At 37.1% G+C, this 17,595-nt stretch overlaps 10 protein-coding genes and 10 long non-coding RNA genes across 20 annotated transcripts; 10 read left to right on the forward strand and 10 right to left on the reverse strand.

The window, feature by feature from the left end:
• Nucleotides 1-52: 52 nt before the first annotated feature.
• On the reverse strand, nt 53-1,514 carry hob3 (BAR adaptor protein Hob3). The gene is made up of 2 exons (NM_001021400.3): nt 1,458-1,514; nt 53-1,415 (listed from the first exon to the last, which is right to left on the reverse strand). The coding sequence occupies exons 1-2, from the start codon at nt 1,503-1,505 to the stop codon at nt 669-671; spliced, it is 795 nt and encodes a 264-aa protein (NP_595489.1). The 5' UTR covers nt 1,506-1,514; the 3' UTR covers nt 53-668.
• On the forward strand, nt 1,330-1,764 carry SPOM_SPNCRNA.5075. The gene has a single exon (NR_194431.1). It is a non-coding gene; the product is annotated as a non-coding RNA (long non-coding RNA).
• A 391-nt stretch (nt 1,765-2,155) lies between these two features.
• Nucleotides 2,156-2,379, reverse strand: SPOM_SPNCRNA.5076. The gene has a single exon (NR_194432.1). It is a non-coding gene; the product is annotated as a non-coding RNA (long non-coding RNA).
• Nucleotides 2,161-2,508, forward strand: SPOM_SPNCRNA.5077. Its single transcript, NR_194433.1, has one exon. It is a non-coding gene; the product is annotated as a non-coding RNA (long non-coding RNA).
• A 221-nt stretch (nt 2,509-2,729) lies between these two features.
• Nucleotides 2,730-3,208, reverse strand: SPOM_SPNCRNA.5078. Its single transcript, NR_194434.1, has one exon. It is a non-coding gene; the product is annotated as a non-coding RNA (long non-coding RNA).
• Nucleotides 2,861-4,528, forward strand: tsp0 (tspO-like protein). Its single transcript, NM_001356179.2, has 4 exons — nt 2,861-2,947; nt 3,012-3,048; nt 3,262-3,750; nt 4,278-4,528. Exons 3-4 carry the CDS (start codon nt 3,283-3,285, stop codon nt 4,302-4,304), a joined length of 495 nt encoding a protein of 164 aa, NP_001342775.1. The 5' UTR covers nt 2,861-2,947; nt 3,012-3,048; nt 3,262-3,282; the 3' UTR covers nt 4,305-4,528.
• Nucleotides 3,252-5,331, reverse strand: php2 (CCAAT-binding factor complex subunit Php2). The gene has a single exon (NM_001021402.3). It carries the CDS (start codon nt 5,221-5,223, stop codon nt 4,219-4,221), a length of 1,005 nt encoding a protein of 334 aa, NP_595491.1. The 5' UTR covers nt 5,224-5,331; the 3' UTR covers nt 3,252-4,218.
• SPOM_SPNCRNA.5079 lies at nt 5,157-5,635 on the forward strand. Its single transcript, NR_194435.1, has one exon. It is a non-coding gene; the product is annotated as a non-coding RNA (long non-coding RNA).
• A 334-nt stretch (nt 5,636-5,969) lies between these two features.
• On the forward strand, nt 5,970-6,616 carry nbl1 (borealin N terminal domain-containing protein; the record flags this gene model as incomplete). Its single annotated transcript, NM_001021403.3, has 3 exons — nt 5,970-6,185; nt 6,235-6,403; nt 6,475-6,616. Exons 1-3 carry the CDS (start codon nt 6,071-6,073, stop codon nt 6,614-6,616), a joined length of 426 nt encoding a protein of 141 aa, NP_595492.2. The 5' UTR covers nt 5,970-6,070.
• Nucleotides 6,457-7,496, reverse strand: psf2 (GINS complex subunit Psf2). The gene has a single exon (NM_001021404.3). It carries the CDS (start codon nt 7,334-7,336, stop codon nt 6,785-6,787), a length of 552 nt encoding a protein of 183 aa, NP_595493.1. The 5' UTR covers nt 7,337-7,496; the 3' UTR covers nt 6,457-6,784.
• Nucleotides 7,497-7,533: 37 nt separating this feature from the next.
• Nucleotides 7,534-9,224, forward strand: arg6 (acetylglutamate synthase Arg6). The gene has a single exon (NM_001021405.3). It carries the CDS (start codon nt 7,600-7,602, stop codon nt 9,100-9,102), a length of 1,503 nt encoding a protein of 500 aa, NP_595494.1. The 5' UTR covers nt 7,534-7,599; the 3' UTR covers nt 9,103-9,224.
• SPOM_SPNCRNA.5080 lies at nt 8,947-9,196 on the reverse strand. Its single transcript, NR_194436.1, has one exon. It is a non-coding gene; the product is annotated as a non-coding RNA (long non-coding RNA).
• Nucleotides 9,225-9,351: 127 nt separating the features above from the next.
• Nucleotides 9,352-10,667, forward strand: ura5 (orotate phosphoribosyltransferase Ura5). Its single transcript, NM_001021406.3, has one exon. The coding sequence runs from the start codon at nt 9,388-9,390 to the stop codon at nt 10,033-10,035; it is 648 nt and encodes a 215-aa protein (NP_595495.1). The 5' UTR covers nt 9,352-9,387; the 3' UTR covers nt 10,036-10,667.
• On the reverse strand, nt 10,232-11,464 carry SPOM_SPNCRNA.5081. Its single transcript, NR_194437.1, has one exon. It is a non-coding gene; the product is annotated as a non-coding RNA (long non-coding RNA).
• res1 (MBF transcription factor complex subunit Res1) lies at nt 10,895-13,896 on the forward strand. Its single transcript, NM_001021407.3, has 2 exons — nt 10,895-11,869; nt 11,997-13,896. Exons 1-2 carry the CDS (start codon nt 11,644-11,646, stop codon nt 13,682-13,684), a joined length of 1,914 nt encoding a protein of 637 aa, NP_595496.1. The 5' UTR covers nt 10,895-11,643; the 3' UTR covers nt 13,685-13,896.
• SPOM_SPNCRNA.5082 lies at nt 12,060-13,333 on the reverse strand. Its single transcript, NR_194438.1, has one exon. It is a non-coding gene; the product is annotated as a non-coding RNA (long non-coding RNA).
• rrn11 (RNA polymerase I transcription factor subunit Rrn11) lies at nt 13,814-14,790 on the reverse strand. Its single transcript, NM_001021408.3, has 2 exons — nt 14,320-14,790; nt 13,814-14,205 (listed from the first exon to the last, which is right to left on the reverse strand). The coding sequence occupies exons 1-2, from the start codon at nt 14,674-14,676 to the stop codon at nt 13,960-13,962; spliced, it is 603 nt and encodes a 200-aa protein (NP_595497.1). The 5' UTR covers nt 14,677-14,790; the 3' UTR covers nt 13,814-13,959.
• Nucleotides 13,954-15,791, forward strand: SPOM_SPNCRNA.5083. The gene has a single exon (NR_194439.1). It is a non-coding gene; the product is annotated as a non-coding RNA (long non-coding RNA).
• On the reverse strand, nt 14,980-17,517 carry nog1 (GTP-binding protein Nog1). The gene is made up of 4 exons (NM_001356190.2): nt 17,465-17,517; nt 17,314-17,409; nt 17,130-17,224; nt 14,980-16,909 (listed from the first exon to the last, which is right to left on the reverse strand). The coding sequence occupies exons 1-4, from the start codon at nt 17,483-17,485 to the stop codon at nt 15,193-15,195; spliced, it is 1,929 nt and encodes a 642-aa protein (NP_001342776.1). The 5' UTR covers nt 17,486-17,517; the 3' UTR covers nt 14,980-15,192.
• SPOM_SPNCRNA.5084 lies at nt 15,909-17,134 on the forward strand. Its single transcript, NR_194440.1, has one exon. It is a non-coding gene; the product is annotated as a non-coding RNA (long non-coding RNA).
• Nucleotides 17,518-17,595: the final 78 nt, after the last annotated feature.

The raw sequence follows: 17,595 nt of genomic DNA on the forward strand, positions 1-17,595 counted from the left end.
CAGATAGAAATAAACCCACTTCCAACTTGACTTACAGCTTACAAGATAGCTATTGTTTGGAAAATTAATAAATTACAATTCAAATTAATAATTCGTAAGTCAACAAAAGCATTTTTTTTTCTAATTATTATATTTTAAGATTTGGTCTAAACTTACTTAACAATAGTTATTTATTAGAACAAAACTTGGTACGAGATAGAAAATAAGCACAGTTTAGTAGATGAATCGCTGGGTCGACAGACAATATTGGAAAACCAATTTGTTTATCTGATAATTTGATAACTATTCCCAATTAAAAAATTATAAAGGAAACGTTACGAAACTGAAAGGATGTAGAAGCTTCACAGTTGAGTCTTTAATAAATATGTGCTGGCTTTCCCTTCAATTCCAGTAACACCAATAGAAAATACTCGAGGATAGATAAGTATGGAAAATATTTATGTATCACAAAAAATTGAATAAATTGAAAACATTCCGTGAACCACTTCAGATAAACAAGATAAGATGGTAATAAAGTAGTAAAAGAGAAAGGATATGTTAAACAAAAAGTATTGAGGGATAAGAGATCATGGTTACGTGTAGTAACAATTATTTCGGAGGAGAAAAGGAAAGAGAAAACAGAGTGATAGCGCTATGCACACATACAATCGTGTTTAAAAAACCGATGTCTACTGACTGTTGTTCAAACCGGCGATGGAAAGATCCCGCATACTCTGTAAAACTTGTTCAACTTTATCATCCAACAAACCATTGGAATAGTCTTCGCGTACAGAGTTGTCAAAGTATTGCTGAACTTGAGCCATTTTCTCATATCCCTCCCTACAAAAGCGGAGCTGAATTTTGACAAGGGCTTCAAAGCTAGGGTCCAAATAAGGCACACGAAGAGCAATTAGTTGCGGAAGCTCACTGACCAGTTGATTATTGAGTGTCTCGTAGACCTCCTTCGCCATGGCTGCTTCTTTCTCGGTACGGGGAAGCTTAGTAGTGTCGTTGGAAGGCTTGTCGACCAGTTTTTGAACCTTAGCCCTCATAGCATCATGATCAAGTAATTTGTGATTACGCTTCGTGATAGCGGCATTAATATCGGGAAAGTAACTGCAGAACCTTGAGATGGGATCCAACACCGTTGTCCGGAAAGGACCGTCCAACTCTTTTACGGTATCGGCGTCCAAGTCTTCGACGACTTGTCGATAGTATGCACTGACACCATCCTTCGATCCAGCATCACCGTAAAATGCATCGATTGTGTTAGCGATTCTAGTTTGAGACGCAGTCATGGCTCTCAAAGCATCGAGATAACCTTTGGCTTCTTTTTGAAGCTTCTTTGCAGCTGATTCCATAGTTCTATAACGTCTTTCCTCTGTTTCAAATTCCCGATCCACCGTTCGCTCAACATGACCCGTCTTCATCATAACCTACCACAATGTTAGACAATTCTTCAACACTCAAATACATACCGAGGTACCCGCTCGGTTAACGGCCTTTTTGAATCCATGCCAACTCATTTTTGTGATATGGAAAAGAGAAGCGTCGGCATACCCAGATATCTTATGTCAGTTGATCGCTGCGCTAATGTTCGCTAGCTAAGCTGCATTGGATCTTTTAGTGGATTCAGCAGGATTCGCGTAGGGAACAATTCACGGAAGCAAAGCCATAACGTAAAGCCTGATTGCGAAGTTTATCATTGCGTTAAATAGAATAATGATAGTTTATTTCACAATGCAATTATAAAAAGATAAGGATGAAAAGCGTGTCGTTAATTTTGTGTTTAATTGATAGAGCAAGAGCATAATGGTGGTAAATTTGGGTTTCGAGGGTTGGCTTACTTTCATGTCACTATCAATAAATTACATCGCTTAAAAAATATATCTAAATTTTTCTTGTATAATCATCTGTAGTAAATCTCTGACTGCAATTAGAGGTCTATCCTCAGATAATTCTTGTTCACTAACTGCATCCAGCAGAAATCGCCTTATAAGGTAATATAGTTATGTTATAGTTTAATATAATATATCAATGTAAACATTTTAACTTGACAATATAGAGGTAATATCGTTTGCTCATAAATGGAAGATATTGTGGAGAAGCAATTTGAAATACGGACATTTTACCAACTTATAAATTTCATTAGAAGTGGTGGAATAAATGGTTTTGCATTATATGGATATAATGTTTTGAGGCTTCGACATGGAAAGACACGATTGCTACTTATCAATATATGAGATCATTCATGATAAAACTATAAAGAAAACGCTTTTCAGCGACATTTGAGCTAAAAAAACCCGGTCTCATAGTTTGCATCCTTACTCAAAAAGTGAAGAACTTAAGTTGTAGTAGTGGTGCATTACTTTGAGAGCTATTGTATAGCGATATTAGATATTGAAACAAGAACTCAGCCATTCAATGACAGTTTGTTTGTTCTGTGGGCAGTAAGACATCCAGATAATGCCCAAGAGAAAGATTCTTCTGAAAGTAAGAAACAAAAGCACCGAAATAAACCTTTCTTCTCTCTTTGTTGTCTTATCTAATTTTATAACTAAATTTGCCCATAAATCTCATCTGTGTGATGATAATTAACCGCATTTGACCAGCCCAAATATATTCTATTACAGAAAACAAGCGCTGCTACTAATAGATATACATAATTTTATAATATAATATTAATAATATAAAAAATTTAGTTGTACTGAAAATATTATCTTATGGAAAACTCCTTATAAACACTTTTTAGCGAGACACATCTACCACCACCTTACGCAGTATGAACACGTATTATACCCCAATACCTCGCTCCTCCTTCCCTTCTGTGACGTAATAGACGAGGTTATAAATATGGTGAATTATACATTCGAGTAGCTTCCAAGATCAAACTACAATTAAGTATTTCCTTTTATTTTAGTTTAGTATCGTATTTCTCTCATATCGATACTGTGCCCGTTTTTAAAATGTATGGAAGATTGAAAGATGGTTAAGCTTTATGGTCCAATTTTACTAATCTTCAATTCAATTAGAAGTTTCAACAACTCTTCTCCAAATTTCTAGTTTAATGTATGTCAGTTTTAATTATCAAACTTAACTCTAGCTACTCCATGTCTATTTGCTTAGCATGGTTTGAAAGACCTTTTGTATCTCGACATTATCTCTGCTGTTTGTAAACGAGCTGCATTAAGATTCGAAATACTTATGGTTTTTTAGTAGCAGTCGTTGTTAGTACTCTTTACATTCGTGGAATTTTTTTTTCCCGATTTCGCTAATCAACAGTAAACGATATTATTAAGTGTGATGGATTTGAACTATCAAGTATTCACTAGCATCTCCAAAAATTGGTGGTCCGCTTCTCTCGTTCCAGTCGCCTGCGGCTGGTTCATTGGGAATTCCTACAAGCCAAGAAAGGATTATGAGAACAAAAAGCAACCAAAGTTCCACCCCCCTGCATCTGCCTTTGGACCAGCATGGACACTACTATACCTAACAATGGGATATGCATCCCATTTGGCGTACAAGGCTGACCCTTTGATGATTACGAATGCCTCTCGAAATGGATCCATTTTATACATTGCACAGTTGGCCGCTAACTTTGCTTGGATGCCCTTGTTCTACGGATTAGCAAAACCAAAATTGGCTCTTGCCGATCTCGGCATTTTGACGGGACTTGTTGGTTGGCTTGCAAAGACATGGTGGCCTCTTGCACCAACGGCTTCCAAATGGTTAATTCCTTATTTAGCCTGGTTGGGATACGCTGGCTACTTGGTAAGTAATGTCACTAATTAAGGTTGATGTAGATCAAGAGAGTCAAAAGCATGACATGAGACAGTAGAATGTATTGTTGCATTTAAGAAAGAGCTTAAGCTGCACGATCAAAGTTTGAAAGAAACAGAAAAAAAAACACTAAAAAAACAATAACAGAAGAATCAGGTCGGAGAAAAAATATTATTGGAATAAGAAAAAGACAGCAGGAGGGATATGAGTTAAATAAAAAAAAAAAATTGGGCAGAACGAAAAAAGTCAAAACAAATTGATGGATAATAAATCGGTGACTAAAAAAATAATGAGTATAATATGATATGCAAAAAGGCCATGACTGAGTGATTTCGACTTGTTTCTTTCTCAAAAAATCACCAACAACATTGCAGTCCTAAATTGAACTTTGTCGGTAGGTCGACAACCTATACACAGTCTTGTGATTGTTTTGTATCTCTCTCAGCCTTAATTAGTTGACTACTTCATGGTTCCTGAAGAACCGTGTGAGGGATATGTTTGCTGACCAATTATCATAGAATCTTGGGTATTGCCTGTTAAATTAAGAGGATCGATATCGCTCGCTGGTAGTACAGGGAGACCTGTGGCTGTAGGATCATTGACATCAAGGTGATCAATCGAATCCATTGGATTGTGTGGTATAAAAGCTGCACCTGCAGACACGCTATCATCGTGATACACATCCAGACCAGGAAAAGCACTATGCTCATTTCCAGCTAGTGTAGATGAATAATCATTAGTACCTTTATGAAATGACCCTGGATGAGCAGCTGACGAAGTAGTAGTAGTAGTAGAGTTGTTGCCATTGGTAGAAGCTGTAGCAAAACTGCCTAGTTGAGAACCACTGGACATAAGATTCGATGTGTTTGAGTCGGTCTGTGGGAGCACTGTCATATCATGAGGCACTGGCCCCGAGGTGGAAGCGGTATTAGTGGGCCCACCCGACATGGCAATATTACCACTCATGTCTAGCTCGCCTCTGACATTTGGAGAAGTAATGTTGTTTCCAGAAGTATTGTTAGCAGGAGACATAGATGCTGTGGCAGAATTGATAGGAGCTGGAGACTCAGACGAGTTGGAGATAGAGCTAGGTCTTGAATCATTGCTATCCGCATATCCTTCAGACGTGTGAGTCACTTCAGAAGAAACGGTTGCAGGCACGGTGGCATCATTGGCATTTGTGGCATTAACATCGTCTCCTGTACTTCCTCCATTAGCAGCTGCCTCTGCAGCTTCCTGCGCTCTCAATTTTGATACTTTGTCAGCAGTCAAGAATCGGCCACCAGGACCACGAGGTCGTCGCATAGCATGCTTATGCCTTGATTCATGTAAATATGGTTTTTTCGTAGTCTGCACACCACGCAATCTCTCTTCTAACTTTGCGCGAGCTTCTCTACGTTTCAAAATTCGATGGTATTGCTTTGCATTCACGTAAAGCCCCTCGACCGGCTCATATGGATTCATTGGAAAATGACTATTCTTATTTCAATTGCTCTAACTATTGGGAGGATCTCAGGAATCAAAATTCTGCTCGTTACGGTATATTCGTCTCGTTGGTCGGTTGGTTGGTTTAGGTGGTTTGTAACTCCGCAGGCGCTAGCGACTACCAATGGTAAGCAGCTATTCTTTACATATCGGTAAATGTGTATAACGATTATTGTCGATCTTTCCAGGATTGCAAATAGTGAGGACGGCTTGCAGTGCATTTTGTCACAAACGAATATATAATCTTATGTACACATATGATAATGTCACTAACTGAATGGCATAACTATTTTCTTATGAATTGGGTTAAAAAAAAGCTAACAGTCGAAATATAATACAACAGAGGTTGCATTGTAGCGTATGGCACTGGAACACGTTATACCAAATATCTTTTTTAAACAGTTTTCAATGTTGTATGCGATGTAGTTGAAGAGGGAGACTTTTACCTCGTACAATATTTTTTTATTTGATATTATTAATAATTTACTTAGAAGTAAGCATCATCAATTCTTATGTACCTTTTAAAGTGATGTGTTTCAACGCTTTTATTTTGTAAACTTGCTGCTTTTTTCTAATTCTAGGTCATTATTCTTCTTTCAATTTATAAAATATCTTTTGGGTACGCTTTTTTGTGCAATCCTCTCCTTTCTAACGTTTGTTTACATATTGAGTATTAGGTAACGATGTTACTTACATATTAGTTGAAGATTTATTGTTTATACAACAACTCTTATTCCCACCACCTTTTCAGCGCACCCAGAAGTACCGTCTTTTGATCAGCTGTTAGCAAACATCTGTTTTGTTTTTTGATAATTTATAATGCTTAATGATGAACAAGCGTAAAAGAGTGGAAGAGCTTGGAGAGACGAAACATCGTCAAGTACGACAGCGAATTCTCCAAGAACACAAGAACGATATACTTGAAAATTTAGCATTTGAACGTAAGTTTTTGTACCTGGAAGTAGTAAAGTGTTAACGGGTATTTTTCAGTTTCCGATAAAGTACGACGTTTGCGCTCAAACGCTAGTTTACTTGCTTCAACAATTCGTATGCGAGGAGAAATGCGTATCGCCGCTATTCCTCGCGCTCAACGAAATATGCATCTGCGCGATCTAAAGAACCATCTTTCCTGCAATGTGTCTGCCACACCGTGGAGAACGTAAGTGTAATATCAAATTTTACTTTGCCATACGTACTACTGGAAACACTAATTGCTAATTACTATTTCAGAAAAATAAAAGAATTTTATAATCTAGACGAGCTTTCCTCCCAAAAGTCCGCTAGACAACCTACAAAAACGGTGGCATCCTCCTCTTCTTCTTCATCAAAAAGCACCACCGTTTCCAAATCGAGTTCAAAGTCGCAAGTGTGAAACCCTCATCTACTGCTTACTGTGATAAAATTTCACTACTACAAAGTTGGTATTCATAAACACTTCGTAGGATTCATTATCATTATTTTTAAAGTACATCATCCACACGATACCGAAATATTCTCATGTGAAGTCCATTTATTTCCCACTTTACTTTTGATGAGTAACTCATTCTTCTTGGGAAACTTGAACAATTTTGCGCATTCTGTCCATCACCTCTCGAAATATAGGACGTATTTCGTTAATTTCCATTGCACCCAAATTATCCAAAGTTAGTTGAACTTCATTAATGGCTTCCAATCCCGTTCTTGCTTTACTTTGTCTAGCTTCTCGAATGTCCAGCAAAATCCTCCTGATATCCTCAACATCCTCGATATCATCAGCACAGAAGTTTAACAATAAATGCGCCGTTTCTAGCCACCGAAAAGGCAACTCTGAGAATGTCTCGTTTTCCAATTCATCATCTCGTATGTTTTCAAGTTTGCCTATTTCCATCCATTCCGGAGGTACAATCCTTGCCAAATTTTGCTTTTTTAGCTCAAGAGCCAACCATAAAGGAACCCGACATTTTTTGGGAGGCTTCATAATGGGAATCGTCGCGCTAACTAGCGGCAATTGATCCATTGTTTCTGAAGGAACAATGTTAATATACTCATTGCCAGCTAAAAATTCCATTTCCTCTGGTGAGAATGAAATTTCAAGTTCCCTTGGTAAGGCCATCTCTATCACCAACGAACAGTACAAAAATGCCTATCAATAGTACCGTTTTTGGGCTTAATGTCTTTTTTTATTTAAAGTTTTGTTTTTCTATTTTGGAGTTCGTTTATAGCATTTATTGGTTGTTATTCCTTACAGCATAATTTTTTGTGTGGTGGGTTTCGGACTCATAATAGTCACCCTCATCTAAATCACATCTTGCTCTTAGGTCATCGGTATATGATTGTCAAATTTTTATATTTCTCGTTTTAAGGTAATAATTTTGAATGCAAAAACCTTCATTGTCACAAGACCTTATTTGGATATTGAAATCAGTCCAATCTCGTAGGTCTACGAAAGGGTTTTTGCAAAAACATTCTTCGCTTAAGGATGGCTCTCCCAACAAGAAATCCTTCGCTCAGCCAATATCGAGTTCGTTTTTAAACAGAATTTCTATTACCAAAATTGATGATGTGGATTCTTTAAGTGATAATACCCTATATGGAATTGGTCGAAGTATAAATAGCCTGGCACGTTTAGGGATTCAATCAGTGATTGTTCCCACTTCCAATCCAATTGGCATGACATCTCCTTTTAAATATTTGGAGAATGGTACGGTCGTAGCGAAAAAACGTAAACTTTCAATCTTTGAGGAGCTACAGCAACAGCAAAATAGAGTCATTCGAGTTTCGGAAATTTTTTCGAAAGCGGGAGTGTTAACCCGTCCTAGCTACTCCTCTGTATGTCAATTGGGCCCTGAAGGCCCTAGTGTTGAGAATGTGCAAGGTATTTTTCAAGCGCTGTCTTCACTTTACACGGTCATAGTGCCAAGCTCGATTTTAATGCCCAACGTCATTGAGGTTCCAATTGATGGTAATGAGGTTCTTGCTGGTTTAACTTACTCGTTACACAAGCCAAACTTTGGGTTTTGGGTAGACCGAATCGTCATTCTTGATAAAAATGGTGGCATGCCATGTTCTAAACGACAAACTGGTTCTAGTCATGTTCTCATCAATCTGGCTCAAGAGTTTGACGAGTTAGCGAAAACACTTCCACCTTATCATAGAAAAAATTTGATTTTGGTAAGACGCTGTTTGAAAATGTTACCGGATGATGCCTCTGCTCTAATCACTACGCCTGAGGATGCTATGCTTACAAATCCTGTCTTAGACAAAAATCCGTTAATTCACAATGTTTTGACGGATCGCTCTATTATTTCATGTTCCTTGCCGCGCGATCGATCTCCTATTACGAAAACAACTGTTTTGCGTAGCGGTGTACCGGTATATACATTCCTAGGTCCGAAATGTCTAACTGATGGCTCCGTTTCGTGGGAAAGGCTTTGGGTTTTAATTAATGACTCCTTTAAGCGAACGCTTGATATGGACGCATATTTAGATAGGTTGAAGAATTCGCTAGCTGCAGTCATTATTGCAGGGGACTATTTAGGGACAGCCATTGTAACTTATGAACAACCAGATGGAACAACGAATGAAAAGGTCCCTTATCTTGATAAGCTTGCCGTCTCACAAGGAGCCCAGGGTTCAGCAGCAATATCTGATGTTATGTTTAATGTTATGACTGATTTATTTCCCAAAGAGTTGATATGGCGCTCTCGCCTGACTAATCCAGTCAATAAATGGTACTTTGAAAGAAGTGTAGGCTCCTTAAAGTCAAGCAAAACACCTTGGAAACTTTTCTGGACTGGAGACTCACATGTCAGAAATTTGGATCGAGTGAACCAGTATATGAGCGTTATTGATAAAATTCAGCCAACATGGTTGAATTGAGTGGAAGTTAACGATTGCACTTTATCAGAGACAAGATTATTTCGCTTCTTCAAAAGCACTTGTCAAACTTTTTAATAAAAGGAAAAAAGTCCATTTTGATAGGACATTAATTCTCTTTTGCACATTAGATTATAGATTGAGTAGTTTGCCTACAAACTTGCATTTTTCTTTAGTTATGATTTTTGTTTATTCCCCCACATAACCCCCATGTAGAGCTTAGAAAAGGTGATACTAGCTTTTTTCTTTTGTGAGTATCAACGTTTATCAACAAAACTAGTAGTAAACATGTCTTATAAACTTGAGTTGTTGCGTCGTGCCTTAGAACATAATGTTTTGAAGTTTGGAACTTTCACCTTAAAATCAGGCAGAAAATCTCCATACTTCTTCAATTCTGGTAATTTCACTCATGGTGCCGATTTATGCGCTCTTGCAGAAGCCTATGCCGAGACTATTATCGCTATGAACGTTGATTTTGATGTCATATTTGGTCCTGCTTATAAGGGTATCTCTTTGGCTGCTATAACGGCCGTCAAACTTTATGAAAAAACTGGAAAGAGCTATGGATTTGCCTATAACCGCAAAGAGGCCAAGTCCCATGGTGAAGGAGGTAACCTTGTAGGCGCCGAAATGGAAGGTAAAAAGGTTTTACTTTTGGATGATGTTATTACCGCTGGAACTGCCATTCGTGAAGCAATTTCCTTCTTAGAACCTAAGCACGTAAAATTGGCTGGTATCGTCCTTTTGCTTGACCGCCAAGAGCGACTGGACCCCGAAGTAAACGAAAGTACCATTGGTAGATTGAAGAAGGAGCTTAACTTACCCGTTTCCTCCATCCTTACTTTGGACGACATTGTTGACTTTACCAAATCAGACTTAACTGCAGCTGAATCAAAGGCAATGGATGCTTACAGACAGCAGTACCAAGCCAAATGAGCTTATGGTAATGTTTCTTTTAAAAATTTGGAAGGAGGAAAGAGAATAATTGGATAAGTATCTTTTTTGGTTTTTAGCTTTGCTTTTTTAAAGAGAGTGAAGTTAGTTGGTATTTACATATGTTATAGAATTTTTTTATCTGTATATTTGTGGTGATAGATACAACTCATATTAGAAGGAATTTTCTATAAAGCGATTGCATTTAGCGGTATTCAAAAATTTCTCTATAATAGACGAAGGAAATTGGTTTACTTGTTAAGCTTTTGTTTTGCACATATCCATCTATCTTTTGATTAGTTCCGTGAATCTGTTTTTTTTGTGTTTGTTTCTTCTTTTGTGTTATTCGAATCTTTCCAAGATGACAGTTAGGAATGAAGCTACCAAAATATTGAGTTGAGGGATAATTAATGTTTCACAAAATGGTATTTGTGTATTATTTTTGTAAAAATTTGTAGGATTTGGTTTTTAGTGATGATTATTTACGTTCGAAAGACGCATATAATGGGCAATTATAAAAAATTTAGGATTTTATTTTTCAATTCTGCGACGGGTATTTATGCTCTGTGTTTGAAATACCAAATATTAAATAATGGTAAAACCTTTAAACAGAAGCCTGGTGATTAACTTTTTATTATGACAAGAAAATGTTAAGAAATTTTGGAATGTTTTTATTCTCATATTCAATGTGAATTTGAATAAGTAGTCACTGCAGTCTATAAATAAAAATGGTTTATTAGAAAAACTCGAGTTGAACAATGAAATTCTTTATCATTTATGTAATACAATTGGTTTAACATAGTGGAATCGAATGGTACAATAATTGAGTTACTAATATGTAACCTTCAAGTATTTATCGTTTACCACTAACTCACCATAAGAGAGGGTGAAAGATTTAGTTCTGTTTGTGTGAGATCTTAAAAAAGCAAGCAAATTTCCTTTTTATCAAAAAAAGGATCCGCATTTCCTGAAGCACTTTACTGTGATTTTAGGGATTTTTTTGGTGAGTAAGAAGCAGTGTTTTTCGATTTTTCTGAGATCTCGCTGTTGAAAAAATCCGGACTAAATCGGCTCCGTAGTCGATAAACCCAAATCTACAGCTTTTTGATTTAAATTATACAAATCGTGATCTGGAAAGTTTCGAAAGGTTTCTGTCCTTACATATTAAAGTTCTTGGTAGTTGAGTATCTTACATCAGCTGGTAAGATACGTGGATTTTTAGGGATAGCAGAGGTCTTTAAAAACATCTGTTTTTAACTCAAAACATAGAGTTAAATACTTTTTAATTGAAAAAATCTTTGAGGCAAACGCCGCTGAGAGAATATATCCTTTCTTTAGTGCATGCAGTTAGTATCATATGTATTTCCGACTTTATCTGCTATAAATACTCGGTTTTCAAAAACTATCGATATTTTGTAGAGGAAATTTCAATTTGCTTCTTCTTTCTCATTTGCTTCGTTTTTTTTTTTATATGATATTAATAGCTGGCGCTGTGGAGTTGAGACATTAAATTATTACAAACATTTAGAGAGACGAAACGTTGTTATTGCATCAAGTTTTGAAGCTCTTCCTTCCTTCCTTTTTTTTAAATTGCTTGCCAATAGTGCCGTTATGTATAACGACCAAATACATAAAATCACCTATTCAGGAGTGGAAGTATTTGAGTATACGATCAATGGCTTTCCTTTAATGAAACGTTGTCATGATAACTGGCTTAATGCCACGCAAATCCTTAAAATTGCAGAGCTCGATAAACCCAGGAGGACAAGGATTCTGGAGAAATTCGCTCAAAAGGGACTTCATGAAAAAATTCAAGGTGGTTGTGGAAAATATCAAGGTTTGTGTTAACTTCTTACTATATCAATAGGTTTAAAACTACTTAAATAACATAAAATTTTTGTCTCTGTTGTTTTTATTTATCAATTTATACTTTTTTGGATGCCTGTTACTAACTATTCATTCAGGAACTTGGGTACCCTCTGAAAGAGCTGTTGAACTTGCTCATGAATATAATGTTTTTGATTTAATACAACCTCTGATTGAATACTCTGGCTCTGCGTTCATGCCAATGTCTACGTTCACTCCTCAGAGCAATCGTAAGCCTACAGAAGCATATCGACGAAACAGTCCAGTAAAAAAGTCATTTTCCCGGCCTTCGCATTCTTTACTCTACCCTTACACATCTTCCAATAATATGACATCTACTTCTAGAATGTCAGGAATCCATGATGCTTTGTCTCTTCAATCTGATTTCACGCGCTCTCCCGATATGCCTTCTGATTCCTTTACGGGATCTTTGCACGATATCAAAGCTTCTCCGTTTTCTTCAAACAATTATGCGCAGTCTCTCTTGGATTACTTTTTATTACCAAATACTACACAACCTCCTGATTTCGTATATGATCGGCCATCAGATTGGGATGTTAATGCTGGCATTGATGAGGATGGTCATACAGCACTTCATTGGGCTGCTGCAATGGGAAATTTGGAAATGATGCATGCACTATTGCAAGCAGGCGCCAACGTAGTTGCTGTCAATTACCTTCAACAAACATCTTTGATGCGCTGTGTAATGTTTACCATGAACTATGATTTACAGACTTTTGAGGTAGTTTCGGAGTTGCTTCAATCTGCTATCTGCATGAACGACTCTTTTGGCCAAACCGTCTTTCACCACATCGCATTATTAGCTTCTTCTAAATCAAAGATGGAAGCCGCTCGTTATTATATGGATATCTTATTGCAAAATTTAACTGCAACACAATCCGTTGATGTCGCTGCCCAAATTATAAACCTTCAGGATGATCATGGGGATACCGCTCTTTTGATCTGCGCTAGAAATGGTGCAAAGAAATGCGCGAGATTATTATTATCCTTTTATGCATCATCCTCCATACCAAATAATCAGGGCCAATACCCAACAGATTTTTTGTCTTCGAAAGACATGTCTTTTCCCGAAAATGATGATTCCCCCTTAAATTCCAAAATCGAGGATAATTTGATAGATAACTTAAAATATCCGCAATCACTTGATGACCACTTATCGTCCAAAAAACCTATTTCTTACTTTTCTAATAAACTTACTCACCAAACCCTTCCCAATGTCTTCACTCAGCTGAGCGAACTTTCAAAATGCCATGAAGCATCTCTTGCTGAAAAACAACTAACCTATAATTTGGCAATGGAGGCGTTGGAGCAAACAGTTCGGGAAACTGAAACTTGCCAAAGATTATGGAATGAACGTACCAATAATGACGAGAACTACTTGGTAAATCAGCGGGAGGATTTGATTCACCAGTGTAAAAAATTTCTGCATACATTGAAAACTGCTAGATATTACCTTGAAACAGTTCAGCTTCATCAATTAAAAAAATACGTAACTTACTTTTCTCAAATATGGAGTACTGATGAGTTAGCTGATATCTCGGAGACCAAAAACCTTGTTGGTCATGATACTAAAACGAACCGTTCGTCTTTAAGCTCAAAACACGAAGTTGATCTTTTTACAGCTGAAAACGAAGCTGCTCGTGAAAAGCTCGTTGAGCAATTATGCTCATTGCAAGCGCAACGGAAACAGAAAATTAACGAAATTTTGAACTTGCTTTCTATGGGAATGTATAATACGATTAATACAGATCAAAGTGGATCTTAATTTTTTTGGTTTTAAATTATTATTCAAAATAATTTTTTCTTTCGTTATCTTATTTTTTGCATTCTTTATGTTTTTTATATAAATACCAACTTGAACTTATAGATATTTAACAATCTTTTTATACAGTCGTTGGCTATCTAATGATTAGTTTTAAATTTAAATTTAAATGTATCTTCCCATCTTATTATTTGCTAATATACATAATTTTTCTGATGGTCAATCTAAAATATTAAATATACTAATGTGCTTTTTGAAATGCCATGGGAATGTTAAATCTACAATTCGACGTCAATTCCTGCGTTTGAAAAGTTGTATTTCGCCTTTTCAATCCATTTAGTTCGCTCAGATTCTGAAGCTTCCTCCTTGGCAAGTTCAAAACACAACATTCCGGAATACTCATGCAATGCAGGATTCTGATTGTAGGGTGGTAACAGCAAATACTCATCAAGCAACTTCATAGCTTTATTGTATTCTTGGCGCTGAATAAGTAGCATGATATATGCTGGAAAAAAATGTTCTGCCTGTAAATGTTAGTATAGAATTGCGACATATGATTGATTTCAAATAAGAAGGGACAAAAAATTCAATACACGAAAAGATGAAAGTATAGACGTTTTGTACCAGTATACACTTACATTACGATTCGGATAAGAGTTGTTAATGGATGGACGCGCAGGATATCGAGCTATTAGTCGCTCCATATACTCTGATGAAGCTTCTGGATTAACTTTGTTCAAAATTTCAAGTCCAATGTTCCATAATTTGGAAATGTCAACACTCTTAGATCTCAACAGTAATGAAAAAGCCCTAGATGCCCTTGGGTAATCTTTGCGCAATAAGCAAAGGTGCATCAACGAACAAAGTGCATCAATATGTCTTGTTTTATACCTTCTTGATGGTAAAGGAATTGGAGGTATAACAGAAGATTCCGGGTTGGGAGCGACACTTCGCAAAGTTGAACGTTTTTCTTTAACGGTACAAGGAGAGAACATGATTATAACAGAATCAAGCTATAAGTATTACTTATTTAAACAAAGCATAGTTGATCTAACTATAACCTTTTAATCTAGCATTATTTTGCTAATTGCAAGGGTATGGTTTTTGGCATCTTAAAGCAGTTAGCACTTGAGCACGACAGTTGCCTCTCTGTTCAACAACGATCAACCTTAGCTATTGATTAACTTTAGATTTTAATTACTCATTCTTTTTACTTTCATCTATTTACTCAGCATAAAATTTACAGCCAAAAACTACAGGTGTTGTTATGCACGGCTACATAATTAACTGCTTCAATTGTCAACTGAAAGTACATTAAGCAAAAGCTTTGAAATATATTAAATTTCTTTCCTAATGGACAACATCCTCCAACAAAAGTAATTTATGTGAAGAAACAAAAAGGGATGTAGGTAGAAAGTCTTGCAAGTCCACCCATATTATCCAAACCCAAATAACCAACCAAATATTAAAGTTTTATATAAAAAAAGAACCCCAAGTCCAAAACCATTATTCTACCTTCTTTGAGTTTTACCGTTACCACGTTTACCGCTAAGCAAATGTTTAGGCTTGGCAGCAATAACATGTCGATCACTTTCAGAAGCCCTGGCCATGCGGTTACGGTGTATCTGTTTGACACGAGCCAGGCGATCAGCGTAAGATCTGGCACCTTCTGCGTGAACACCAGATTCGCGACGGTTGCTTTGTGAACGTGGGGCAATAGATTTAGAGCGAATTTCTTCACCTTCATTCATTAACAAGTCAACACCTGAACCATCAGCCATTTCGTTTGCTGCTGCAGTACGTGCACGGGAGCGTGCCCGCTCTTCAATAGAATCTGAGGGAAGCCCAGCAGATTGTAAGGAAGATTGTAGTTCGTCTAAAGTACGAATGCCAGCGGTACGGGGAAGTACAGGACGATTTTTAATTTTCTTCTGGCGAGCAGCCAACATAGTCAGCTTGTTTTTCTCACGAATTCTACTTGCTTTTTCAAGAACCTCTTCCTCATCGGCATCCTCAATTTCTTGGTCAGAATCATAATATCCTTCACGCTCAAGACGTTCTTCTTCTTCGTCCAAGGCTAATAACTTCGCTTCAATTTCAGGATCAACGAAATCAGCCACATTCTTACCGTCCAATAATTCAGGCATACGGTCATATTTCCAGCTAGGGTCTTGAAGAATATACTTGTCACGCAATTCAACATTATAGACACCAGCACCTCCGTTTGCAGCTTCAATATCACGAGCAAGTATACGGCGATTTGGATCATTTGCATCATATGCACGGCGAGTTTTAACAGAATCAGGAATGCAAGCTGGTCGTGCAACCTCATCACGAGCAGCAGGCTCAGCAAGATGAATGCGATTAAGAACATTGTTAACCCTTGAGCCCTTAAGTTTTTGTTCGACACGAGCAGCCAAAAGGGCTTCACAAGCGGTAGTACGTACATCCATAACACCGATATCTTGAACACAGCTAGTTTGAACCACCTTAACATTACCGTCGTCAATGATGGTTTGAAGAAGCTCTTGATTTTTTTGATCCAAATCCTCAGGCCTCATGGCGTCAATCTTGTTGAGAACCAAAATAGTAACCTTGTTGGCAAAAAGGGGTTTAATGCTATGATATAATTTAACCTGTGCAGCAACACTGTAACCGCACATTTCCGAGAGATCCATGAAATATAAAACCGCAGATCGAAGATGAGCCATTGCAGTAATAGATTGCATTTCAATGGTGTTCATTTGCTCTAAAGGGTGGTCCAGAATACCAGGAGTATCAATCACTTGCCATCTCAAATATTTATAATCAAAATGACCGACAAATAGAGATTTAGTGGTAAAAGCATAAGGCTGAACATCAACTTGAGCACGAGTAACCTTGTTCATGAATGAGGATTTACCAACGTTGGGATAGCCGCAAACCAATAAGGTTCGTGTATTTGGATCAATTGCTGGCAAACGAGACAAGTGCTGTCTGACTTGCTCAAGAAATTCGAGGGATGACTTTTGCCTTTTAATGATCGTTGCCATGCGTCCCAAAGCGGCACGCTTGAGCTGTTTGCAGCGGTATAAGCTATCACCATACTTGAGCAAACGGATATAATCACGAGCGACATTTTCTACTAAATGTTTGGCTGTCGAGAGCTGTGAAAGAGCGATTTTAAGGTGATCGCGATCGTAAAGAATGTTCAAAAGGTCAGCATGAAAAGGATGAATATCGTTAAGTCTAAGAAATTGTTAGTGAACCATAGATAGTGATATGGAAATAAGGAAAGATTCACGATGCTGCTGAGAATTCCAACACAATTAAACACTTAAAAAATCAATAGGAGTAACACAGTGTTAAGAATACTGTGCACATAAGAATTCACACCAAACACGTTAAAGCATCATTTCTCATTCTTTAACAGTGACTGCAGGCATCCATTTCTTTGGCAAATACTTACTTAGGGAATTCCTGTAAAATCGAATCCAGCTTTTCAGTAATTGTATCTTGAGTAAATTTTACTTTTCGTCCATAAAAACCTCTAATACGAGAGATCTAATATTTTCGTTAGTAGATGATTCGCAAATCTAGAATTCCAATGCAACCACTCTAATACGATAATTGAACTGAAAATGTTTACATACCTTAAACCCTGATCGAATAACGGTAGGTGTTTTTCTTTGAGTCCGAGAAAGGACCACGTCCAAGAACGTGTTCACATCCGGAATTGGAGTAATATTCTGCATCAATGTTAATAAGAATGATACAAACTTTCAATTTTAGAAATTAAAATACCTTGAACACTGCCGTTGCCATGGAGTAGAAAAGTTTGGTAGATGGCAAATGTCAAAGACAATTTTTCACCGTTCACGCAGTAGTTATCCAGCTAGCATTGATAATGGACGAAGGTTCGAATCGTATAGGTA

This window comes from Schizosaccharomyces pombe (assembly GCF_000002945.2).
Source record: "Schizosaccharomyces pombe strain 972h- genome assembly, chromosome: II".
In the NCBI taxonomy this organism is placed as follows: Eukaryota; Fungi; Ascomycota; class Schizosaccharomycetes; order Schizosaccharomycetales; family Schizosaccharomycetaceae; genus Schizosaccharomyces; species Schizosaccharomyces pombe.